At 66.4% G+C, this 25,972-nt stretch overlaps 1 protein-coding gene across 3 annotated transcripts; it reads right to left on the bottom strand.

Annotated features, from left to right (window-relative positions):
- Positions 1-751: 751 nt before the first annotated feature.
- TMEM198 (transmembrane protein 198) lies at positions 752-25,076 on the bottom strand. Of its 3 annotated transcripts, none has more exons than XR_010591248.1 (5): positions 7,839-8,637; positions 6,236-6,811; positions 4,476-4,666; positions 2,192-3,112; positions 752-2,159 (listed from the first exon to the last, which is right to left on the bottom strand). XR_010591248.1 is itself a non-coding variant. In XM_065560418.1 (5 exons), exons 2-5 carry the CDS (start codon positions 7,999-8,001, stop codon positions 2,966-2,968), a joined length of 1,077 nt encoding a protein of 358 aa, XP_065416490.1. In that variant the 5' UTR covers positions 8,002-8,080; positions 24,969-25,076; the 3' UTR covers positions 752-2,965. The 3 variants fall into 3 exon arrangements, 2 of the variants coding, with proteins under 2 accessions (XP_065416490.1, XP_065416491.1); XM_065560418.1 differs by adding an exon at positions 24,969-25,076 and having other exon boundaries at positions 752-3,112; positions 7,839-8,080; XM_065560419.1 differs by adding an exon at positions 12,979-15,462 and having other exon boundaries at positions 752-3,112; positions 7,839-8,080.
- Positions 25,077-25,972: the final 896 nt, after the last annotated feature.

Genomic DNA, 25,972 nt, shown 5'->3' with positions numbered 1-25,972 from the left:
CCCATCCAGGGGGACTCGCTGCGGGGAGCTCCCGGGGTGAGCAGGGGGCTGAACGCTCCGAGGTCGGATCCAGGGAGGGGCTGAAGCCGGGCAGGGTCCTTGCCCTGGTGAGGGGTCCTGAGGGGAGACGCTGCCCTCAAGTCCTGGCTGGCGTCACTCAGCGCGGCGCCCGAGCCCCCAGCCCGTGACTCCGGGACAACCCCATATGCCGCCAAATCACCTGGCAGTGCCCAGCTTCCCCATGTCCCCAAAGCACCTAGCACTACCCCTGCTCCGTATGCCCCCAAATCACCTGGCAGCTTCCTCTCCCCTCAATCACGGCCATGCCCCCGTGGTGAGAGCTGGAGGGATGAGGGGCACATGGCGACGGGGCCTTTCCCTGGTCCCGAGGCTGGTGACTCTGCCAGGCCCCCTGCGGTGGGTCCTCAATCCATGCCCCCCTCGCTGCCCCCCTGCTACCAGCACGTGGGGGTCATCAGGGAACCCTGTCTGAGACTGACAGCACCCTGGGCCAATCCTAGCTCTGCTGAGGGCAGGGCTCTGAGGCACCCCATGGGGTGCGGTGGGATCCACCAGCTGCAGCCCCTCCGCGGTCATTCGCAACTGGGGGAAGCTGCCCCATGGCTCACAGGGACCCGCCCAGGCTCGGGTGCAAAGGGGGGGCAATGGCCCTGTGCCCCCCCCATGCCCACGCCATGCCCCAGGTACACCCAGCGCCGTGCACAGCCCCACAAGCAGACAGAGGCGCAGCTCCAAAAGGCTCTTTACTGCGTGGCTGTGGCCCGGCAGCGTTTGGCACATTTACAAAACGACTGAAAAGGGGGAAGAAACCAGGGTTCAGGGTCCTGGGCATCAGGGGCAAGGGAAACATGCAGCGTCCCATGGCTAGATGGGGAGGGGGCCGGCCATGCTGCGGCTGAGTGCGCAGGTACGACCCCGCCCCAAGGAAAGGGGGGCAGGAGTTCCCTGGTCCCAGTCCATTTGCTGGTGCCCCTCTGCTGGGGGGGCGGGAGCTGCTGCGGTTCCTGTCCACCGGCTGGGCTCCCTGAGGGCATTGGAGGGCAGGCCCAGTGACGGCTGGGGCAGCGATGGCAGGAGAGGCGTGTGCTGGGGGAGCCCCTAGCAAAACGCCAAGCAAAGGGCCCCATCCTCCTCCAGCGCTGTCCAGACCCAGCAGGCTCCTGGGGGCCCCGCTGCAGTCTGGGGGGAGGGCCGGGTCCATCCCAGGTTTGATGGCCCCGTTTAGTCAGTAATAAATTAATACAACTCACAGCAACACGAACAGCCCATGGGCTGGGGCAGGGAGTCCTTCCAGAGCAGCTGGATGGAGGGGACACTTCTTTGTGCCCCCGCAGCTGCAAAATGCAGCCCCGAGCGTCCCAGCGTCCCAGCCTCAGCTCTGCAATCCCCCAGCCCAGCCCAGTCAGGCCCCTCCCCCCCCATCCCCATTAGAAATCCAGTCACCCGCAAACAGTGCCAGTACGTGTCCCGATTCGGTCCCAGAGGTGAAAGGCCCCATATCCCTGAGCAAGCCAGTCCCCCGGCCCTGGAGGGGAAAGGCCTCGGCTTCCATTCCTGAGCCCCCCAGCCAGCCTGTCCCATCCTGACCAGGGTCAGTGGCAGGGCCCCCGAGGGGGAAAGGCCCCATGGTCCGTTCCCCGCCTCACATCAGCCAGGTGCCTCTTGTTCTCTGTCAGCAGAATGGACAGCGAGATGCAGGTGGCAGGGGCGGTGCTGGGTGCCCAGTCTGGCCCCAGTGCCAGCTGCCATGAGGCCGAAGGGCAGACCTGCCTGCTGGAGAAGGGCCACATACACAGCCGAAAATGCCCCAGCCCCGGGCAGGCCTGGCAGCTGCTGGCCCTGGGGCATGAGAGGCTCAGTCCCAGGGACGAGACAATCCCTCACGTGCACTGGGGAGCAGAGCTGCTGCGCTCACACTGCCCCTCCGGGCGGGCGGTGCCCACAGCCCCCAGCCCAGTGCCTGGCAAGGTGAGCGCATGATGAGGGCATGAGACAGCACCTACCCTGGCCCGTTCTCCGAGGGAACGGCCTCTTCTGGCCTTTAGGGGGCAGCTCCCAGGGAGCTGGGGTGTGTACAGGCTGGGGGTGGGGAACAGGCACCATGGAGCTACGCTGTGGGGGGAACAGGCCCCATGGAGCTATGCTGGGGGGGGGAACAGGCACCATGGACCTACCCTGGGGGGGCGGGGACTGGGGGGAACAGGCATCATGGAGCTACGCTGGGGCGGGCAGAGAATGGGGGGAACAGGCTCTCAGGAAGCCGCTCACAGAGCTGCTTGGGAGTGAGTGGGGGGCTAAGGGCAGGCATGGAGGGAGCTGCTCCTGGGGGCCTCTGGGAGAAAGCTGGGTAGTACCAGGTGCTCTGGGGCCCCTTTGGCACATGGGGCCATGGCTCATCAGCCCCTGCCATGGGCTGTGCCCCCTCGGGGAGTGGGGGTGGGGCGCTCACCCTGCTCCAGGAGTCCACGTGTCCCACGCTGCCATGCAGTGTCTGTGCCAGCGAGCAGGATTAACCCTCTCCCTGCATTGCTCGCCGGCTAGCGATCACTGGGCAGAGCCCTGCGCATACCCCGTCACACAGCCCCAGGGATGGCCTCCCTGCCCCAAACGGGCCACAACCCTCCCCTCAAACACCCCCTGGCATCTGACTCCTTCTGGCCTGGTGTGTCTGGAGGGCTGGTCCATGCTGGCCCTGACCGGGCCCTGGTGTGTCGGTCTGTCCTGGCCCTGGCAGGGCCCTGGTGTGTCGGTCTGTCCTGGCCCTGGCAGGGCCCTAGTGTGTCGGTCCGTGCTGGCCTGGCGGGGCCCTGGTGTGTCGGTCCGTGCTGGCCTGGCGCGGCCCTGGTGTGTCGGTCCGTGCTGGCCTGGCGCGGCCCTGGTGTGTCGGTCCGTGCTGGCCTGGCGGGGCCCTGTTGCTGGTGTCAGGAGGGGTCGGGGGTCTGGGCTATACCCGAAGCGCTGGGCCAGAGCCCATGGTCAAGGGCACCGTAGAGCCGCAGTCATAGTCCAGGTCGACCACGGCGTGCGTGCTTGTGATGAGGCTGCTCAGCGACGTCCCCGTCTGCCGCTCCCGGAAGCTCTGGATGTAGCTCTGGGTGAGAGAGGAGGGAAATGAGCATCATGTCCCCAGCCCTCCCGCTGCCACCCCAGTCCCTCCCCCCAGCTCTGGGTCTGTGCTGCCCGGTCTGGGGCAAGGACCTGCCAGGCTGTTGCAGTACGGCCCTTCCCCAGCAGGTGGCGCCGCTGCCGCACACCCCAGCCCGCCCACCGGGAGGGGAAGTAAATTCCCTAGTTTGGGTTGCTGCAGCCAGGCAGTTCTCCCCTGACCCCCTGCGGCCTGGGGCAGCGTGTGGGAGTCTGGGGAAAAGGCCAGGGGGCACTCGCCCCCCAGGGGTGGGACCACAGGGGGAGTCTAGGCAGCAGAGCACAGGATGGGGGCAGCAAGGTGGGGGGCAAACTGCAAGTGACCTTAACAGGCAGGAAATGAGGGGAGTGGCTGGGGCCATGATTTCACTGATCCTTGAGGCCTTTTTCTGGGCAGCATGCAGGCGGGCAGGGGTGGGGGATGTGAGGGAGGAGGGAAGGGTGCTGGGAGGAGGGCGGAGAGTGGGGGCGCTGTGTCAGGAGCAGAGAGGAGGGTTTGGGGATCAATGGGGGTCACTCCCTGCTGGTGCTTAGCCAGGGAGGCGTTGTCAGCTGGGTGCCCGCTCACTGGGCTCGGCGCTGGGGCTAGTCTGCGGCCCAGCCCTTCCCCTTGGGCTGCTCCCAGCCTCCCCTGGAGCCTCACATTCAGCCACGGCCCCTTGCCACTCCCTGCCCCACAACAGGTACCAGCCCCCTCTCCCATGAACCTGGCATTGGGCCTGCTCCAAGCTCTGCCACCCACCAGCACCTGACCTCAGCCAGGGCCTTGCCCGCCCACGCTGCAGGAAGTGCCCCAGTCCCAGGTCACTCCCGGGGGTCAGCACAGCCCTGCAACGGGAGGCTCCCTTAGGTGGCAGGCACTGGGGCTGTTTGGGGGTGTCTGATGCCTTCACACTGGGGTGCAGGACCTGGCATCCCCCCATGAGCTGTAGCTGAGGACGGAGGATGGAAAAGCTCTCCCCACCCCCACCCCCGGAACTGGGGCAGGTTCAGGCGCTGGTCTCTGTCCAGAAGCCCTGGTGCTGGCGGGAGAAGGCAAAGGGGCCCCCGGCTGGGACTGATGCGCGTGGGGAGTTGCAGGGCAAGGAGGCCACGGGCTGGCTCCGTCTCTCCCCCTAGTTTATTGTGTTTCACTCTGTGGTGAAGGTTTCTGGCAGAACGAGGCAACGCTGCGAATGTGCAGGGCAGAGCCCACCTGGGCTGCCAGGTAAGAAGCCCGCCCGTTCCCAGAGCGCTGGGCTCCTGCCTCCCCCCGGCCCACGCACAGCCCCAGCGCCCGGGGAGGGCTCTGCCCGGGGCACGGCACTCACGGGGGAGAGCACGTCCCCGTCGAAGCGGCGCACGGGGGTTGGCTTGCGGCGGTAGCTGGGCTCGGGCAGGTGGGCCTTGTGTGGGTGGGGAAGGGGATGGGGGGGCCTCCGCTTCTTCTTCTTTTCCTTCCGCTCCTCCCGCTGCTTGATCCTCATCAGCTGCACCCGGCGCTGCTGCCGGCTGATAACCACTGAGGGGCGAGAGGGGGAGTGAGGGGTCGGTTCTGCACCCCCCCCCGGCACTTGGACCCTGCAAACCCCCCCTCCCCGGCACCCAGATCCTGCAACACCCCACAGCACCCGGATCCTGCAACACGCCCCCCCGGAACCCAGACCCTGCAACATCCCCCCCCGGCACCCAGATCCTGCAACATCCCCCCCCGGCACCCAGGCCCTGCAACCCCCCCCGGCACCCGGACCCTGCAACCCCCCCCCCGAGCACCCAGATACTGCAACCCCCCGGCACCCAGATCCTGCAACATCCCCCGGCACCCGGACCCTGCAACCCCCCCCAGCACCCGGACCCTGCAACCCCCCCAGCACCCGGACCCTGCAACATCCCCCCCCGGCACCCAGGCCCTGCAACCCCCCCGGCACCCGGACCCTGCAACCCCCCCCCCAGCACCCAGATCCTGCAACATCCCCCCCCCAGCACCCAGACCCTGCAACCCCCCCCCGGCACCCAGACCCTGCAACCCCCCCCCCCCGGCACCCAGACCCTGCAACACGCCCTCCCGGAACCCAGACCCTGCAACATCCCCCCGGCACCCAGACCCTGCAACCCCCCCCCAGCACCCAGATCCTGCAACCCCCCGGCACCCAGATCCTGCAACATCCCCCCCCGGCACCCAGGCCCTGCAACATCCCCCGGCACCCGGACCCTGCAACCCCCCCCAGCACCCGGACCCTGCAACACCCTCCCCCGGCACCCAGATCCTGCAACATCCCCCCCGGCACCCAGGCCCTGAAACCCCCCCGGCACCCAGGCCCTGCAACCCCCCCAGCACCCGGACCCTGCAACCCCCCCCCAGCACCCAGACCCTGCAACCCTCCCAGCACCTGCAACACCCTCCCCCGGCACCCGGACCCTGCAACCCCCCGGCACCTGGACTCTGCAACACCCCCCCGGCACCTGGACCCTGCAACACCCCCTGCATGGTACCCAGACCCTGCAACACCCCTCCATACACACGGCACCTGGACCCTGCAACATCCCCCCGGGGGGCACCTGGACCCTGCACCCCCCCCCCATGGTACCCAGATCCTGCAACACCCCCCCCACACACACACGGTACCCAGACCTTGCAACCCCGTGCCCCCCCTTGGCATCCGGACTTGCAACCCGCCCCCGGCACCCAAATTCTGCAACCCCGTGCCCCCCCCGACACCTGGGCCCTGCAACGCCACCCCCGGCACCCGAATCCTATAACCCCCCGGCACCTGGACCCTGAAACTCCCCCGGCACCCAGACCCTGCAACCCCCCGCCCCCAGCACCCGAATCCTATAACCGCCCCCCCCCCCCCCCACACACACACTACCCGGACCCTGCAACCCCCCGCCCCCAGAAACCAGAGCCTGCAATCCCCCACCACAGTACCCGGACCCTGCAACCCCCCCATGTCATCCCTCCAATCACTGAGAGCCTGTGACTCCCTCTCCACAACACCCCCCAATCACTCAGAGCCTGCGAACGGCCCACACCATCCATCACCTCTGATCCCATATTCCCCGTGTCCCTCGCCCACCCGTCCCGCCTCACCTTCGGTGTGGGAGTACCCCTCGGCCGTGACTTTCCACTGCACCAGCACGCCCAGCATGGCGAGGACAGGCCAGACGCCCAGGATGACCCAGCTGTACCAGCACATGGGCCGCGCGGGCGCCACCTTGACGCGCTCGTAGACGTACTGCACCAGCAGCAGCAGCTCGATGAAGTAGTCGACGGTGACGGTCATGATGGCGCTGCCGAAGACGGCCGTGGAGAGGGTGGTGAAGAACTTCTGCCACTGCAGGGTGAGCACGGCGCCGAGCATGCCCACGCCCAGCAGCAGCCCGATGGGGATCCACACCGTGGGCGGGTGGTAGAACTGCTCCATGGCCACCAGCGTGGCCAGCGCCAGCAGCAACCCCAGCAGCAGCCCCACCATGAAGAGCCCGACGCTGCGCACCAGCATGGTGACCAGCCCGCACAGGACACCGATGCCCAGCCCGATGCCCACCGAGGCCTCCACGCTCAGCTGCGTGTCCAGCACCCGCTCCTTGTAGCACAGCATGAAGATGATGATGGAGCCAAACATCAGCCCGGTCAGGAACATGACGGCCTTGAAGCAGCGGTAGCCTAGGGAGAGCAGGTTTGGTCATTGCCAGAGGCTCTGTCCGGCCCGCGGGGACGCAGGGTTGGCAGGAGGCCTCCCTGGCACACCCTCAGCTCCCCTCTGCGCCGCCCGAGGGCGCAGGGCTCCTGCTGGGGGGTGCGGTGCCAGGGTTCGCCGCAGGCGGCCTCGGCGCAGGCACGGATGTGCTAGGCCAGAGATACCGACTGCGGCTCGGTGACGGCCTGGTGACTGAGCCAGGTGCTTTCAGTATGTGATAAAACGACACCACGTGCGCTGCCATTTTGCGGGGAGAATTACGTCGCGTCCATGGCAGAATTCCCCCTCCCGGGCGCTCATGGGCAATGCCCATCGCTGTGTCGCCCGAACCCCTGAGCTCTGAGTGTCAGAGTCATTGTCAGACTGGAGCCGCAGCTGGGAGCTGCTGCCCTGGCCCTGACGCCCGCCCCAGTCTCCTCTCCCCCCAACCCGGCCTCAACCCCATCCGCTGGCTCTCCCTGGCTGTGGGGAGGAACATGGGCTGGGAGCCAGGGGCCCCGCGCACAGAGAAGTGGGCTCAAGTGGGCCAGAGCTGCATGGCTGGGCGCCAGGGCTTCTCACGTCTGCCACTGACTTGCCAGGCCCCACCCCTGCGCCTCAGTGTCCCCACAGGGGGGAGGGATAGCTCAGTGGTTTGAGCAGTGGCCGGCTAAACCCAGGGTTGTGAGTTCAATCCTTGAGGGGGCCACTTAGGGGATCTGGGGCAAAATCAGTACTTGGTCCTGCTAGTGAAGGCAGGGGGCTGGACTCAATGACCTTTCAAGGTCCCTTCCAGTTCTAGGAGATGGGATATCTCCATTAATTAAAAAAATATATATATTTAATTTATGTACGGGGGAGAGCAGGGAAGCAAAGTATGCAGGTTATTGCTGCAGCTCTCTGGCTGCCCTCCCGTCACCCTCACTCCCCAAGGCCCCCATCTCTTGCCCCACTCCCCCCACTCCCTGCCCTGCTGCACAGCCGAGGCGGCCAGCCCGGCCCTGCCGGACTCACCGAAGAAGCAGTAGATGATCCCAAAGAGGCAGCACATGGCGCACACGACAGAGGGCACCACCTGGTACCGGCGCTCGATCTCCTGCTCGCAGCTGTGCACCCACTCCTGCCCGGTGTCGTGCGGCAGCAGCTTGAAGCGCAGCGTCTGCACAGTTGAAGTCATGGCTCTTGGCGATCCCGGCGGGGGCGTCAGACGCCCCACGCCCTCCCCACGCCGCGCTGCCTCCAGGAGCCTCCTCCAGCTGGCGAAAGGACAGAACAGGGGAAGGGGATGGGATAAGAGCTGGCCTGCCCCGAGCACCCAGCGCAGCCCAGTACCTGCTGGCCCCAGGCAGCACCCACCTCCGCAGCAAGAACTGCAGGCTGGGTGCCCACCCCAGAGCCACCCTGATCCCTGCAGCACTGCAGTGGGGGGAGCTCGCCCCCCCCCCCATGCCTGGTGTCCTCCCAGGTCATGGGACAGAGCAGGACCCTGTGCTGGCACCAGGGGAGCTAGGCTGGAGTAGGAGGCAGCCCTGGAATGGCTGTGGGGAGGAAGGCTCAGGGACAAGTGGGCTCTGGCAGGAGTGGGGGAGGCCATGGGAAGGGGGCTTGGGATGGGAACCCAGGGGGAGCTTCCTGACAGGGACCCAGCCCAGGGCTCCCAGCAAAGGTGCGAGGGACTCCCCTGCATCCAGGCAGGTAGGAGAGGGGCCCTGGACGGGATGGCTCAGCCTCACTATAGTGCGTGGAAAAGCCTAGTTAGCAAGACAGAGCCATTTGCCCTGCGTCGGGGGGAAGCAGGGAGGGTCACGGAGCAACTCCCCCGGTGTCTCAGGGGGCGGGGGAGGGCTGGGGCTGGCCACGGAGCGGCTCCCCCGGTGTCTGGGGGGGACTGGGGCTGGAGAGGCGATGGAGGGTGACGAGGGCTCAGGAAAGTCAATAAAGGACTGTTTGGTTTTGGTCCTATTGGCTCCCCCACAAGTGAAGGGTTGTTAATTTGGCTCAAGGGCCAAATTACTCTGAGAGGAGGGAAACTGAGGCTATAATTGCCCCACTACCAGAGCAAGATGTAAATCAGAAGGGAAACTGAGGCAGCAATGCTGGAAAGGTAAGAACTGTTACAGGTGCCAACCCCCTCAAGAACCAACCCAAAGCCTTGGCACTAACCTAGAGAGATCCCAAGCCTGAACCAATGACGCTGCCCTGCACAGAGAGAACCCGACCCTAATGGACAGGACTCACTGCGCCTAGCGGCACTGATCCGAGAGAACGCAGCCACAGGGCGCTGAGGGAGCCCACACCATCAGCACCGCCCCACAGGGCTCCAGGCCAGACGGGACCCTCGAAGTGCTAGTCTGACTCCTGCATAGCCCCGGCCCCCCCGCACTGCGCCCACTAACTTGTGTTCAGCCAAAGCGTCCCCCAGAAAGGCCCCGGCTGGATGGGAACCCTTCAAGCGAAGGGGAATCCACCACTTCCCCTGGGAGCTCGTTCCATGGGGGAAGCACCTGCACTGTTAAACATCGGGGCCTTATTTCTAACGGGATTTGTGCAGCTGCAGCGTCCAGCTGCGGACTCTGGTTCCGGACATCTCTGCCAGACTGAAGAGCACTTCGTGCTGCAGCTGAGCCAGCCGGCCGGGGGCGAGGGGTGCCGGGCCGTGGCTGAACCAGCCGGCCGGGGGCGAGGGGTGCCGGGCCGTGGCTGAGCTGTGTGGCTGGGGGCGAGGGGTGCCGGGTCGTGGCTGGCCGAGTGGTTGGGGGCGAGGGGTGCCGGGCCGGGGCTGGCTGGGGGTGAGGGGTGCTAGGCTGTGGCTGTCCGGGGGCGAGGGGTGCCGGGCCGTGGCTGAGCTGTGTGGCTGGGGGTGCCAGGCCATGGCTGAGCCGGGTGGTTGGGGGTGAGGGGTGCTGCACCGTGGCCGGCTGGGGGCGAGGGGTGCCGGGCCGTGGCTGAGCTTGGTGGCCGGGGGCGAGGGGTGCCAGGCCGTGGCCGGCCGGGGGCGAGGGATGCCGGGCTGTGGCTGGCCGGGGGCGAGGGGTGCTGCACCGTGGCTGGCCGGGGGTGAGGGGTGCTGGGCCGTGGCTGGCCGAGGGCGAGGGGTGCCGGGCCGGGGCCGGCTGGGGGCGAGGGGTGCTGGGCTGTGGCTGGCCGGGGGCGAGGGGTGCTGCACCGTGGCTGGCCGGGGGTGAGGGGTGCTGGGCCGTGGCTGGCCGAGGGCGAGGGGTGCCGGGCCGTGGCCGGCCGGGGGCGAGGGGTGCTGCGCCGGGGCTGGCCGGGGGTGAGGGGTGCCGGGCCGGGGCTGGCCGGGGACGAGGGGTGCCGGGCCGTGGCTGGCCGGGGGCGAGGGGTGCCAGGCGGGGGCTAGCTGGGGGCGAGGGATGCTGGGCCGTGGTTGGCCGGGGGCGAGGGGTGCCGGGCCGTGGCCGGCCGGGGGCGAGGGGTGCCGGGCTGTGGCTGGCCGGGGGCGAGGGGTGCTGCACCGTGGCTGGCCGAGGGCGAGGGGTGCCGGGCCGTGGCCGGCCGGGGGCGAGGGGTGCTGCGCCGGGGCTGGCCGGGGGTGAGGGGTGCCGGGCCGGGGCTGGCCGGGGACGAGGGGTGCCGGGCCGTGGCTGGCCGGGGGCGAGGGGTGCTGCACCGTGGCTGGCCGGGGGTGAGGGGTGCTGGGCCGTGGCTGGCCGAGGGCGAGGGGTGCCGGGCCGTGGCCGGCCGGGGGCGAGGGGTGCTGCGCCGGGGCTGGCCGGGGGTGAGGGGTGCCGGGCCGGGGCTGGCCGGGGACGAGGGGTGCCGGGCCGTGGCTGGCCGGGGGCGAGGGGTGCTGCACCGTGGCTGGCCGGGGGTGAGGGGTGCTGGGCCGTGGCTGGCCGAGGGCGAGGGGTGCCGGGCCGTGGCCGGCCGGGGGCGAGGGGTGCTGCGCCGGGGCTGGCCGGGGGTGAGGGGTGCCGGGCCGGGGCTGGCCGGGGACGAGGGGTGCCGGGCCGTGGCTGGCCGGGGGCGAGGGGTGCCAGGCGGGGGCTAGCTGGGGGCGAGGGATGCTGGGCCGTGGTTGGCCGGGGGCGAGGGGTGCCGGGCCGTGGCCGGCCGGGGGCGAGGGGTGCCGGGCTGTGGCTGGCCGGGGGCGAGGGGTGCCGGGCCGGGGCTGAGCTGGGTGGCTGGGGGTACTGGGGCCGGGCAGCCGGAGGGTCCTGCAGACGCCAGCTTGGGCCAGCTCCGGGGGCTGGCAGGGCCCTGGAGTGACCCCTCCTGGCTGGGGGATCCCCACCGCCACGTGCGGAGGGGGTGGGGGGGGGGCTCTGCCGGCTCGCTGCCACCCCATTGGTGCACTCGCTGTTGCTAAGGGAGGCAAGACACTTGCTGATTGGCTGCAGGGAAATTACCCATCGGCTGCCGCCTCTGCTACAGCCTCTTGTTACATTCCCCCCCCCGGCTCCCGGCCCTGCCCTGGCCCCCTGCCCGTCCCCCCCCCCCGCCCTACCTCCCCCCAGGCCTCACAGCCCCGGCTGGCAGTGCCCCTTCCCCTCAGCCCCCTCCGCCACCTGCCTCCCCCTCAGCGCTCGCCCCCCAAGCCCTGCCTATTCCACCAGGTCTGCCCCACCACCTCCGCCCCCAGCCCTGCCTGGCAGCTCCCCGGCCCCCCAGCCCCCTTCCTGCCCTGACTGCCCCCTGCCTATTCCACCAGGTCTGCCCCACCACCTCCGCCCCCAACCCTGCCTGGCAGCTCCCCGGCCCCCCAGCCCCCTTCCTGCCCTGACTGCCCCCTGCCTATTCCACCAGCTCTTCCCCCCCACCTCCCACCCCCAACCCTGCCTGGCAGCTCCCCGGCCCCCCAGCCCCCTTCCTGCCCTGACTGCCCCCTGCCTATTCCACCAGCTCTTCCCCCCCACCTCCCACCCCCAGCCCTGCCTGGCAGCTCCCCGGACCCCAGCCCCCTTCCTGCCCTGACTGCCCCCTGCCTATTCCACCAGCTCTTCCCCCCCACCTCCCACCCCCAACCCTGCCTGGCAGCTCCCCGGCCCCCCAGCCCCCTTCCTGCCCTGACTGCCCCCTGCCTATTCCACCAGCTCTTCCCCCCCACCCCCAGCCCTGCCTGGCAGCTCCCCGGCCCCCCAGCCCCCTTCCTGCCCTGACTGCCCCCTGCCTATTCCACCAGCTCTTCCCCCCACCTCCCACCCCCAGCCCTGCCTGGCAGCTCCCCGGACCCCAGCCCCCTTCCTGCCCTGACTGCCCCCTGCCTATTCCACCAGCTCTTCCCCCCCACCTCCCACCCCCAACCCTGCCTGGCAGCTCCCCGGCCCCCCAGCCCCCTTCCTGCCCTGACTGCCCCCTGCCTATTCCACCAGCTCTTCCCCCCCACCCCCAGCCCTGCCTGGCAGCTCCCCGGACCCCAGCCCCCTTCCTGCCCTGACTGCCCCCTGCCTATTCCACCAGGTCTGCCCCACCACCTCCGCCCCCAACCCTGCCTGGCAGCTCCCCGGCCCCCCAGCCCCCTTCCTGCCCTGACTGCCCCCTGCCTATTCCACCAGCTCTTCCCCCCCACCTCCCACCCCCAGCCCTGCCTGGCAGCTCCCCGGACCCCAGCCCCCTTCCTGCCCTGACTGCCCCCTGCCTATTCCACCAGGTCTGCCCCACCACCTCCGCCCCCAACCCTGCCTGGCAGCTCCCCGGCCCCCCAGCCCCCTTCCTGCCCTGACTGCCCCCTGCCTATTCCACCAGGTCTGCCCCACCACCTCCGCCCCCAACCCTGCCTGGCAGCTCCCCGGCCCCCCAGCCCCCTTCCTGCCCTGACTGCCCCCTGCCTATTCCACCAGCTCTTCCCCCCCCCCAGCCCTGCCTGGCAGCACCCTTGCCCCGTCTGTCCCCCCAGGTCTGCCCGTTGGTGTCCTTGCCCCCCCATCCAGCTCTGCCTGGTGATGCTCCTCCGCCCCCCCCAGGCCCCACCTGGCAGCCTCTCTGGTATTCTAGCCCGAGACTCCCCATCCATAGACAGCTCTGCTGATGCCCCTCAGTACTGACCCACAACCCCTAACATTATACAGTTTGGATCTGATCTAAGATTAGGGAATTGGGGAAGCAGCCTCTCTGCCCTTCCCCACCCCGCAGGCGGGGCTGGGGGAGGGCAGGCGGGGCTGCCAGGCAGGGTTTGGGGGCAGCCCCTCTGCACCTGTGCAAGTCTGGGGCTCCAAACCGTCAGGAAAAGTTTCACACAGGGACAGGGCTGAGCACAGATGCCAGGTCCGACTGCAAAGCCACCTCCGCTAGGGAAGGTGCCAGTGCTATAGCAAAGGGAACGGAAACTGAAAACGCCCGTTGTCTCCTCCTGACTCCTCAGCTGTGGCGTGGCGAAAGGTCTTCGCTCCGGCTGGAGCAGGCGTCAGCTGGGAGACAGGTGCTGACTCCGAGCTCAGCCCCTTCACACACATGGGGAGAGGGGATTTGCTGTCTGGCAGTTCTAATGCCCTGGAAATCCCGAAGGCCCCAGCACTGAATCTTCTCAGGTTCTGCTGCATGCACTTTGCCTTGTTATGTTTCCAGCCCTGTAAATAGTCTGTCGGTGACGTAGTTTAAAGTTGGCCTCTGCTGGAGGATGAAAACCGCCGAGAGCTATGTGGGTGTACGGATCCTGGAACAGTCCCTCCTTGCACCAAGTCCCATTACCCCCTGTAACAAACGGGGATAACCTCAGAGCAGGGACTCCCAGCACCACTGCAGCCCGCAGACTTGCCTCTGCCCCCGCCACTGGATGTGACCCCAGGGGCACTGTCTCTCTCCGATCCAGGGTCACGGGGAGGCGAGGTGTCTAACCGGGGAGCTCACTCCTGGGGACAGGGGGGAGCCCTGCTCCCGGGAAGGGAATGGGAACGCACCTCTCACTTGGAACACGTACAGCTGGGCTGGACTAGCCACTAAAGGAAGAGAAGGTCCTGCTCTGGATGAGGGGCTGAGCTAGCAGAAGCCAAACAAGTCCTAGTGTCTGCGATTCCCATCCAGCTCCCTGGGGCAGGGCCAGGAGCGAATGTGTCTCTTGGGGCTTCACAGACCATGTCTGCAGCCTCCTGACAGCTGCCTCCTGTGATTGCACAGCTGGCTGCAGTGACGGCGTTTGACTGACCCTTCTGTGGTGCTCTAACGGGGATCACCCTGTGCCACCTCTGGTCCGGCATGCAGGAGAATGCCATGTTCCTTAGACGGACAAGTGGTAGCACAGCTTAGATACCAGTCATGACAGACAGACGCGTGGACCCGTGGGAAAAGGGGTGCTCCTCGCAGAGGAACAGAAACTTCCCACTGCAATGTGCGGTAAAGGTTTTCTGTGGGCCAGCCCCTCCTGGCGCATGGCTCCGGAGCGCTAGCTGGAAGAGCTCTCGACGTCCCGGCCGCTCTCAGCAGAGGGTGCTGTGGAGAACGATGCAGGTAATGATGGCAGGATGGATCTGTGGAAGGGAATCCTCCGAGCTTCATCCTCTCCCCGCCCGGGAGATTACGCTGGCAGCCTGCAGCAAAGCTGCTAACGAGAGCTTTGGGCGCCTAATCACGGAGTGCCCCGGGGGGAGAGGCCGACGTGCATGGGCCAGCTGCAGCCCAGGACCACAGGCTGCTCCCTGGGGAGGGAGGAGGCCCACAGCTGATGCTGCAGAGCGGAGCAGTGGCCCCTCAGGCTCTGAGGGCCCCTAGGGGATGACCAGGGTACGTGATTGAAAACGGGCTCCCTGGGGGCCATGCGCTCGGAGTATTAAACTGAGTCAGCTCTGTGGCTGTGGGGAGGTGGGAGGGGGCATCACCTTCCCAACTGGCTTCCAGTGCTTCCCCCGCACCGCAGGAGCCGCTCTGGGGTGGGCCAGCTGCAGCCACTCCCCTGCCTTTGGTCAGCAGCATTCACGCCTGCTGGCTGCCTGCCGCCACGCGGGAGACGGGTCGTTCCTGGGCTGCAGGCGCCCCAGAGGGCAGGGCAGGAGCTGACGGGCTCTGCTAGAGCCTAGGGAACCAGGTACAGTGTGGATGGTGGCCCCAGCCAAGGACTTGCTGTGGCTCCTATCGCGCCAAGGCCCAGCACTGGGGACTGGCTGGCTCGGGCGTCTGGCCCCAGGCTGGGAGTGAGGGAAAGTCCCTCTTGTGTCTGACAGCACTGGGCCAGCCTCCTGGCAGGAAGAGGCTCTGCTGAAACCTGGGGGTCCCTGTGGCCACAAGGACCCGGAGGCCGTGAACTGCCAGCAGCAGACAATTTCCTCGATCCAGGGTGCTGCTAGTGCGGCAGCTGGGTCTGAACGTATCCCCTTCTCACCAGTCCCCGACGCCTGTCCATCCTGCCGCCGTTACTCTTCACCGGCCGCCTTTCAGTGCGTGCTGTTCTCCACCCGACCCCGGGCCAGCTGAGCCCTGGGAAGGCTGGAGTCAGGAGCACGGGATACGCAGAGATGGGAGCCATAACGGCGCCCACTCCCGCCAGCAGTGCCACTGGCCTGACTTCTCTTGGACCCAGCAAGGGGCTGGGCTGGGCTTGCATGTTTCAGCACTAGAAAGTCAGGAAGTGACAGCACCCAGATTCCCTCGCCTCCCTGGCTTCCCTTCCTGTGCCTGCATCACTGCAAACGAGGCTCTAATTACAGGGCACAGGCTCATTCTCAGCCAGTGCAAACGTCCCAGCCCCTACTGCCCCGTCCCACGCCAGCCTGCCCTGTCCCACGCCAGCCTGCCCCGTCCCAGCCCCTACTGCCCTGTCCCACGCCAGCCTGCCCTGTCCCAGCCCCTACTGCCCTGTCCCAGCCCCTACTGCCCCGTCCCACGCCAACCTGCCCTGTCCCACGCCAGCCTGCCTCGTCCCAGCCCCTACTGCCCCGTCCCACGCCAGCCTGCCCTGTCCCAGCCCCTACTGCCCCGTCCCACGCCAGCCTGCCCTGTCCCAGCCCCTACTGCCCGGTCCCACGCCAGCCTGCCCCGTCCCAGCCCCTACTGCCCCGTCCCACGCCAGCCTGCCCCGTCCCAGCCCCTACTGCCCTGTCCCACGCCAGCCTGCCCCGTCCCAGCCCCTACTGCCCCGTCCCACGCCAGCCTGCCCTGTCCCAGCCCCTACTGCCCGGTCCCACGCCAGCCTGCCCCGTCCCAGCCCCTACTGCCCCGTCCCACGCCAGCCTGCCCCGTCCCAGCCCCTACTGCCCTGTCCCACGCCAGCCTGCCCTGTCCAGCCCCTACTGCCCCGTCCCAGCCCCTACTGCCCCGTCCCACGCCAGCCTGCCCCGTCCCAGCCCCTACTGCCCCGTCCCATGCCAGCCTGCCCTGTCCCAGCCCCTACTGCCCCGTCCCACGCCAGCCTGCCCTGTCCAGCCCCTACTGCCCCGTCCCAGCCCCTACTGCCCCGTCCCACGCCAGCCTGCCCCGTCCCAGACCCTACTGCCCCGTCCCACGCCAGCCTGCCCTGTCCCAGCCCCTACTGCCCTGTCCCAGCCCCTACTGCCCCATCCCACGCCAGCCTGCCCCGTCCCAGCCCCTACTGCCCTGTCCCACGCCAGCCTGCCCCGTCCCAGCCCCTACTGCCCCGTCCCATGCCAGCCTGCCCTGTCCCAGCCCCTACTGCCCCGTCCCACGCCAGCCTGCCCTGTCCAGCCCCTACTGCCCCGTCCCAGCCCCTACTGCCCCGTCCCACGCCAGCCTGCCCCGTCCCAGACCCTACTGCCCCGTCCCACGCCAGCCTGCCCTGTCCCAGCCCCTACTGCCCTGTCCCAGCCCCTACTGCCCCATCCCACGCCAGCCTGCCCTGTCCCAGCCCCTACTGCCCTGTCCCAGCCCCTACTGCCCTGTCCCACGCCAGCCTGCTCTGTCCCAGCCCCTACTGCCCTGTCCCACGCCAGCCTGCCCTGTCCCACGCCAGCCTGCCCTGTCCCAGCCCCTACTGCCCTGTCCCACGCCAGCCTGCCCTGTCCCACGCCAGCCTGCCCCGTCCCAGCCCCTACTGCCCCGTCCCACGCCAGCCTGCCCTGTCCAGCCCCTACTGCCCCGTCCCAGCCCCTACTGCCCCGTCCCCCGGCACACGGTTCCAGGCCCCCATCTTGCTCACGTCACTGGGACTCTGGCTTGCCCTTTCCAACACCATGTCACTCCACTGCCCCACCGCATACCATCCCAACCCGCCCCCCCCGCCCCCAGCACACGCTCCAGCCCCACCCCAGCCATGCTGCCCTGCCCTGCCCCACCCACCCACCCACCCAAGCAATACTATGCCATATTCCGTCCCAACCCATGGGACTCCTCCCCACCTTGTCCCACCCCCTACTGGCCTGCCCCACCCTGTCCTGCCCCATCCAAGCTCACTCTGCTCTGCTCACTCCACCTAGCGCAGACACGCGCTGCCCATCCCTGTCCCAGGCTTTCTGCCCTTGCCCACACACGTCACCCCAGTGCTCCAGTGTCCTGCCCCACGCTCCCCTTTCTGCCCCATACCACATTATGCTCTCTGCCCCAGTCAGTCCCCGGCCTCCCCGCTCCATCCCCATGCCCCGCCTCCCCCATACCATACCATCCTGCCACTTGGCAACCTCCCCTTTGCTCCCAGCATCCAGGTGCACCCTCAGGATGTTCCCAGAAGGCAGGAAGCTAAGGCAAGGATGGGTGTTGCTAGGATACCGCGCTGAAAGCCTTCTGGAGAGCCAGCAGCAGCAGCTCCTCCTCTCTTTGTCTGGCTCCGAGGGGTCTCTGGAGGGAAGGCCTGTTACTGCCAGAGGGTCCCAGCTCCAGCCATGGAACAAGCTCCTACCTGGCAGGGCTGGCCTGAGAGCCTTCTTGCCTGGGAAGCCGGAGCTGGGCAGAGGGTCCGGGGCGCTGGGTTTGTTTCCCAGCCCAGGGGCTCACAGTCTAGTGTGCACAGAAAGCAGCAGGATGGGAGCCCGGTTACCCCACGGGCAGCGTCCCCCACCACCCAATGGGGAGAGGATATGCCCGGGGCTGCTGGCTGGACTCCTGCTGCCGCTTCGGGCCTTGGAGCCTTCCTAGGACAGAGCGGGGAACCGCTCGCCCAGGCGTTCTCCAGGCCTGGCTGGGAGGGCAGAGACTGACGGTGCCAGTGCTTACGTGCTCTCTGAACCCCAAACACTCATCAGAAGCCAAGGCCATGGGCTGGTGAGGTTCAGAGAAATTACTACTGCCAGACTGGGTCACCCCATCCATCCTGCCTCCCCTCCTCCCCACAACCTGGGGCACCAGTTCCCATCCACAGCTATCCCCGTCCACCCCCGCCACCCCCACACCAGCACAGCTATCCCCGTCCATCCCCATCACCCCCACACCGGCGCAGCTATCCCCGTCCATCCCCGGCACCCCCACACCAGCACAACTATCCCCTCCATCCCCACCACCCTCACACCGGCGCAGCTATCCCCGTCCACCCCCGCCACCCCCACACCAGCACAGCTATCCCCTCCATCCCCGCCACCCCCACACCAGCGCAGCTATCCCCGTCCACCCCGTCACCCCCACACCGGCGCAGCTATCCCCGTCCATCCCCATCACCCCCACACCGGCGCAGCTATCCCCATCCATCCCCATCACCCCCACACCGGCGCGGCTATCCCCACCCATCCCCATTCCAGTGCTTCACCACCCTCCTAGTGAAATAGTGTTTCCTAATATCCAACCTAAACCTCCCCCACTGCAACTTGAGACCATTACTCCTTGTTCTGTCATCTGCCACCACTGAGAACAGCCGAGCTCCATCCCCTTTGGAACCCCCTTTCAGGTAGTTGAAAAGAGCTATCAAATCCCCCCTCATTCTTCTCTTCTGCAGACTAAACAATCCCAGTTCCCTCAGCCTCTCCTCATAAGTCATGTGCCCCAGACCCCTAATCATTTTTGTTGCCCTCCGCTGGACTCTTTCCAATTTTTCCACATCCTTCTTGTAGTGTGGGGCCCAAAACTGGACGCAGTACTCCAGATGAGGCCTCACCAATGTCGAATAGAGAGGAATGATCACGTTCCTCGATCTGCTGGCAATGCCCCTACTTATATAGCCCAAAATGCCGTTAATCTCCTTGGCAACAAGGGCACACTGTTGACTCATATCCAGCTTCTCATTCACTGTAACCCCTAGGTCCTTTTCTGCAGAACTGCTGTGTCATGGAGTGGGGGGAAGTCAGGGCCCTGCACCCCTCTTCCTGCGATTCACCGTGACTCTCTGCCAGCCAGTAAAACAGGTTTATTAGATGACAGGAACACAGTTTCACCACCCAGCCCAAGACTGAAACCAAAACCCCTCCAGCAGCTCTCTTCCTCCTCCCCCCAGCTCCTCCTCTCCTTTGTCCAGTCTCCTGGCCAGAAGGTGTCACTTCTTCCAAATGCCCTCCTGGCTCAGGTTACAGCTCAGGTATCTTCCTTCAAGGGAAGTTCCCCATCCCCAATGTAACTTCCATAAGAACATAAGAACGGCCGTACCGCGTCAGACCAAAGGTCCATCTAGCCCAGTATCCTGTCTACCGACAGTGGCCAATGCCAGGTGCCCCAGAGGGAGTGGACCAACAGGCAATGATCAAGTGATCTCTCTCCTGCCATCCATCTCCATCCTCTGACAAACAGAGGCTAGGGATACCATTCCTTACCCATCCTGGCTAATAGCCATTAATGGACTTAACCACCATGAATTTATCCAGTTCTCTTTTAAATGCTGTTATAGTCCTAGCCTTCACAACCTCCTCAGGTAAGGAGTTCCACAAGTTGACTGTGCGCTGCGTGAAGAAGAACTTCCTTTTATTTGTTTTAAACCTGCTGCCTATTAATTTCATTTGGTGACCCCTAGTTCTTGTATTATGGGAATAAGTAAATAACTTTTCCTTATCCACTTTCTCCACATCACTCATGATTTTATATACCTCTATCATATCCCCCCTTAGTCTCCTCTTTTCCAAGCTGAAGAGTCCTAGCCTCTTTAATCTCTCCTCATATGGGACCCGTTCCAAACCCCTAATCATTTTAATTGCCCTTTTCTGAATCTTTTCTAGTGTCAGTATAGCTTTTTTGAGATGAGGAGACCATATCTGTACGCGGTATTCGAGATGTGGGCATACCATCGATTTCTATAAGGGCAATATTATATTCTCAGTCTTATTCTCTATCCCCTTCTCTATCCCTGCAACATTCCCAGGTCAAATCCGCCCCGCTCCCTGCTGCGTCACATGCTGCCTAGCCAGTCGGTCCCTAGTCTGTAGCAGTGAATGGGATTCTTCCGTCCTAAGTGCAGGACTCTGCACTTGTCCTAGTTGAACCTCATCAGGTTTCTTTTGGCCCAATCCTCTAATTTGTCTAGGTCCCTCTGTATCCGATCTACCACGCCTCCCAGTTTTGTGTAATCTGCAAACTTGCTGAGGGTGCAGTCCACACCATCCTCCAGATCATTAATGAAGATATGGAACAAAACCGGCCCCAGGACCGACCCTTGGGGCACTCCGCTTGATACCGGCTGCCAACTAGACATGGAGCCATTGATCACTACCCGTTGAGCCCGACGATCTAGCCAGCTTTCTATCCACCTTATAGTCCATTCATCCAGTCCATACTTCTTTAACTTGGCGGCAAGAATACTGTGGGAGACCGTATCAAAAGCTTTGCTAAAGTCAAGGAATAACACATCCACTGCTTTCCCCTCATCCACAGAGCCAGTTATCTCATCATAGAAGGCAATTAGGTTAGTGAGGCATGACTTGCCCTTGGTGAATCCATGCTGACTGTTCCTGATCACTTTCCTCTCCTCTAAGTGCTTCAGAATTGATTCCTTGAGGACCTGCTCCATGATTTTTCCAGGGACTGAGGTGAGGCTGACTGACCTGTAATTCCCCGGATCCTCCTTCTTCCCTTTTTTAAAGATGGGCACTGCATTCAGCATCCACCGTGTGCTTCCTGCAGCGAGTCCACCCGGGCAGGGCTCCTGGGGAAGCCAGAGGGCCCTGCACCCCAACTCTGCAGTCAGACGTCACTCTCAGCCAGTGTAAAACAGAAGGTTTATTAGTCGACAGGATCACAGCGTAGAACAGTACATTTTAGCACAGAAATCAGTGACTTTCAGCCAAGTCCATCTTGTGGAGTCCTGGGCCAGGCGGCCTGGAGTCCCCCATCTTTCAGTCCCGCCAAGCAGACTGCCAGCTTCCAGCGATCCAACCTCAGAACCCCCCGTTGCTCCTCCTCCTTCATTTGTCTCCCTTCTCGGGTCAAAAGTCACCTGGTTGTCACCTGGTCGCATCCCCCTCCTGGGTCTCAGGTTACGAAGGGCACCGGTCATAGATATGTGCAGGCAGCTGGAGCAGCCTGACCTGCCCCCGAGGTCTCAACCAAAGTCCCACACCCCTATTCCCACCCCCGAGGTATTGGTGCAGCACACAGGGAAACTGAGGCACACAGAGTTTTCATACAAAACAGTAAAACTCACATAGGCTCAACAGTAAGACTCACATTCAACATAACAAGGGAAAATCCCCACTTCATCACACCCCTGTACCACAGCAGCTATCCCCCTCCATCCCCGCAACCCCCATACCAGGGCATCAATCCCCATCCATCCCCGCCACCCCCCACACCGGCGCAGCTATCCCCATCCACCCCCGCCATCCCCACACCAGCCCAGCTATCCCCATCCATCCCCGCCACCCCCACACCGGCGCAGCTATCCCCATCCATCCCCATCACCCCACACCGGCACAGCTATCACCATCCATCCCCGCCACCCACACCAGGGCAGCTATCCCCATCCACCCCCGCCATCCCCACACCAGCCCAGCTATCCCCATCCACCCCCGCCACCCCCACACCAGCACAACTATCCCCGTCCGTCCCCATCCACCCCCACACCAGCCCAGCTATCCCCATCCACCCCCGCAATCCTCACACCGGCGCAGCTATCCCCATCCACCCCCGCCACCCCCCATACCAGGGCATCAATCCCCATCCATCCCCGCCACCCCCCACACCGGCGCAGCTATCCCCATCCACCCCCGCCACCCCCCACACCAGCGCAGCTATCCCCGTCCATCCCCGCCACCCCCCATACCAGGGCAGCTATCCCCGTCCACCCCCGCCACCCCCACACCAGCCCAGCTATCCCCATCCACCCCCGCCACCCCCACACCAGCCCAGCTATCCCCATCCACCCCCGCCACCCCCACACCAGCGCAGCTATCCCCATCCATCCCCACACCAGGGCAGCTATCCCCGTCCACCCCACCATCCCCACACCAGCACAGCTATCCCCATCAATCCACACACTGGGGCAGCTATCCCCCGCCACCCCCACACCAGCCCAGCTATCCCCATCCACCCCCGCCACCCCCACACCAGCGCAGCTATCCCCATCCATCCCACACCAGGGCAGCTATCCCCGTCCACCCCACCATCCCCACACCAGCACAGCTATCCCCATCAATCCACACACTGGGGCAGCTATCCCCATCCACCCCCGCCACCCCCACACCAGCACAGCTATCCCCATCCACCCCCGCCACCCGCACACCAGCACAGCTATCCCCGTCCACCCCCGCCACCCCCACACCAGCCCAGCTATCCCCATCCACCCCCGCCACCCCCACACCGGCGCAGCTATCCCCGTCCACCCCCGCCACCCCCACACCAGCCCAGCTATCCCCATCCACCCCCGCCACCCCCACACCAGCGCAGCTATCCCCATCCATCCCCACACCAGGGCAGCTATCCCCGTCCACACCCACCATCCCCACACCAGCACAGCTATCCCCATCAATCCACACACTGGGGCAGCTATCCCCATCCACCCCCGCCACCCCCCACACCAGCACAGCTTCTTTTTCTTTTCCCCATCCACCCCCGCCACCCGCACACCAGCACAGCTATCCCCGTCCACCCCCGCCACCCCCACACCAGCACAGCTATCCCCGTCCATCCCCGCCACCCCCACACCAGCACAGCTATCCCCGTCCACCCCCGCCACCCCCACACCAGCGCAGCTATCCCCATCCATCCCCCACCACCCCCACACCAGCACAGCTATCCCCGTCCACCCCCGCCACCCCCACACCAGCACAGCTATCCCCGTCCACCCCCGCCACCCCCCACACCAGCACAGCTATCCCCGTCCACCCCCGCCACCCCCACACCAGCACAGCTATCCCCATCCACCCCCGCAATCCCCACACCAGCACAACTATCCCCCATCAATCCACACACCAGGGCAGCTATCCCCGTCCATCCCCGGCACCCCCCATACCAGCCCAGCTATTCCCATCCACCCCCGCCACCCCCACACCAGCACAGCTATCCCCATCAATCCACACACTGGGGCAGCTATCCCCATCCACCCCCGCCACCCCCACACCTGCGCAGCTATCCTCCTCCACCCCCGCCACTCCCACACCAGCACAGCTATCCCAATCCACCCCCGCCACCCCCCACACCAGCGCAGCTATCCCCGTCCACCCCCGCCACCCCCACACCAGCGCAGCTATCCCCGTCCACCCCCGCCACCCCCCACACCAGCACAGCTATCCCCGTCCACCCCCGTCACCCCCACACCAGCACAGCTATCCCCGTCCACCCCCGCCACCCCCACACCAGCACAGCTATCCCCGTCCACCCCCGCCACCCCCACACCAGCACAGCTATCCCCGTCCACCCCCGCCACCCCCCCCCAGCACAGCTATCCCCGTCCACCCCCGCCACCCCCACACCAGCACAGCTATCCCCGTCCACCCCCGCCACCCCCACACCAGCACAGCTATCCCCATCAATCCACACACCAGGGCAGCTATCCCCGTCCATCCCCGGCACCCCCATACCAGCCCAGCTATTCCCATCCACCCCCGCCACCCCCACACCAGCACAGCTATCCCCATCAATCCACACACTGGGGCAGCTATCCCCATCCACCCCCGCCACCCCCACACCTGCGCAGCTATCCTCCTCCACCCCCCCGCCACTCCCACACCAGCACAGCTATCCCAATCCACCCCCGCCACTCCCACACCAGCACAGCTATCCCAATCCACCCCCGCCACCCCCACACCAGCGCAGCTATCCCCGTCCACCCCCGCCACCCCCCACACCAGCACAGCTATCCCCGTCCACCCCCGTCACCCCCACACCAGCGCAGCTATCCCCGTCCACCCCCGTCACCCCCACACCAGCGCAGCTATCCCCGTCCACCCCCGCCACCCCCCCCCCCCAGCACAGCTATCCCCGTCCACCCCCGCCACCCCCCACACCGGCGCAGCTATCCCCGTCCACCCCCATCACCCCCACACTGGGGCAGTTGGCCTAACCCTGCAGTCCCCGGCCGTGGGGCGCTGGTGCTATTTCCTGGCTGCCTGTCGGGCGGCGACAACGTTACAGCTTCCAAACCAGTCGGCCAAGCCCTGGGCAGCGGAGCCTGGAAATAAACCTACCGACCCAGAACCCCAACCCGCCCCGCAGGGCCCCCCTTGCTCCTCAGCCCCCCCACCCCGCAGGGCCCCCTGCAGCCCCTCCCGCCTCAACCCCCCAGACTCGTCAGCACCCCTCACCCCCCAGGTGTCCCCCGGAACCCCAACCCGCCCCGCAGGGCCCCCCCCCGGCTCCTCAGCCCCCCCACTCCGCAGGGCCCCCCCAGCCCCTCCCGCCTCAACCCCCCCGACTCGTCAGTGCCCCCCACCCCCCAGGTGTCCCCCAGAACCCCAACCCGCCCCGCAGGGCCCCCGGCTCCTCAGCCCCCCCACCCCGCAGGGCCCCCTGCAGCCCCTCCCGCCTCAAACCCCCCGGACTCGTCAGTGCCCCCCACCCCCCAGGTGTCCCCCGAAACCCCAACCCGCCCCGCAGGGCCCCCCCTTGCTCCTCAGCCCCCCCACCCTGCAGGGCCCCCCGCAGCCCCTCCCGCCTCAACCCCCCCCGACTCGTCTGTGCCCCCCGCCCCCCAGGTGTCCCCCCGGAACCCCAACCCGCCCCGCAGGGCCCCCCCTTGCTCCTCAGCCCCCCCACCCTGCAGGGCCCCCTGCAGCCCCTCCCGCCTCAAACCCCCCGGACTCGTCTGTGCCCCCCGCCCCCCAGGTGTCCCCCAGAACCCCAACCCGCCCCGCAGGGCCCCCCCTTGCTCCTCAGCCCCCCCACCCCGCAGGGCCCCCCCCAGCCTCCCAGCCCCCCCCGGCGCCCCCGCCCCCGCAGCCCGCCCGGCCCCGCTCCTACCTGCGGCCCTGGCCCCGGCCCGGCCCCGGCGCATGGTCCCGGCCCGGCCCCCGGTGCTGAGCGGACAGCTCCGCCTGACGTCACCGCGCCGCGTCACGGGGGGCGGGGCCGCGCGCGCGCGGAGGTGGGGGCCGGCGGGGGGCAGAGGCCGCGGGGGCGGGGCCGGCGGGGGGCGGGGCTGTGAGGGAGGAACCGGGGGGTGAAGCGGGAGAAGCTGCGTCACGTTCCGTGACAAAGGGCCCCGAGTCCGCGATGTCAGAGCAGCAGTGACAGTGTGTGTGTGTGTGTGTGTGTGTGTGCAGGTGTGTGTGTGCATCCCGTGTGCGCGCAGGTGTGTGTGTGCAGGTGTGTGCATCCCGTGTGCCATCCCGTGTGCGTTCAGGTGTGTGTGTGCGCAGGTGTGTGCATCCAGTGTGCGTTCAGGTGCATGTGCAGGTGTGTGCATGTGTGTGTGTGTGTGCAGTGCACGTGCAGGGGTGTGTGTGTGTGCAGTGCGTGTGCAGGTGTGCATATACGGGGGTGTGTGCGTGCAGGTGTGTGTACACAGTGCGAGTGTGCAGGTGTGTGTGCGTGCAGTGCACGTGCAGGTGTGTGCATGCAGTGCGTGTGCAGGGGTGCCCTTGTGAGTGCACAGAGGGGTGTTGGCGCAGAGCGTGTGGTGTCTCAGGTCCATTCAGGGCTTGTTAGGAAGCTCCCGGCTGGGCCAGGTGCTGCTTCCATGAGGCTTGAGGGAGTTTCGGTTCCAGGCGGAGACGCCCTAGAAACCCTTGGGCTTGAGGCTGAACACGGGAGCTCGCGCTCCCCCGGTGACTCCGCGAGACGCCTGCCTAGAACACAACTTCCTTGAGGAGCCCCCTGCCTTGTGTGAGGTCTGCAGGAGCCAGGAGGTTGCCAGTGGAGCCGGTTCCCAGAGTGGGCCCTGTTGCCCCCTTTCCTGGGCACGGCCGTGCTGGCATAACCCCCAGGGGAATGGAGAGAGACGTGCCCCCCATAGGCACAGCTTC

Source organism: Chrysemys picta, chromosome 11, assembly GCF_011386835.1.
Source record: "Chrysemys picta bellii isolate R12L10 chromosome 11, ASM1138683v2, whole genome shotgun sequence".
Classification (NCBI taxonomy): domain Eukaryota; kingdom Metazoa; phylum Chordata; order Testudines; family Emydidae; genus Chrysemys; species Chrysemys picta.
Note: the sequence above shows the minus strand (reverse complement) of the source record. Positions and strands in the feature narration are given on the sequence as shown.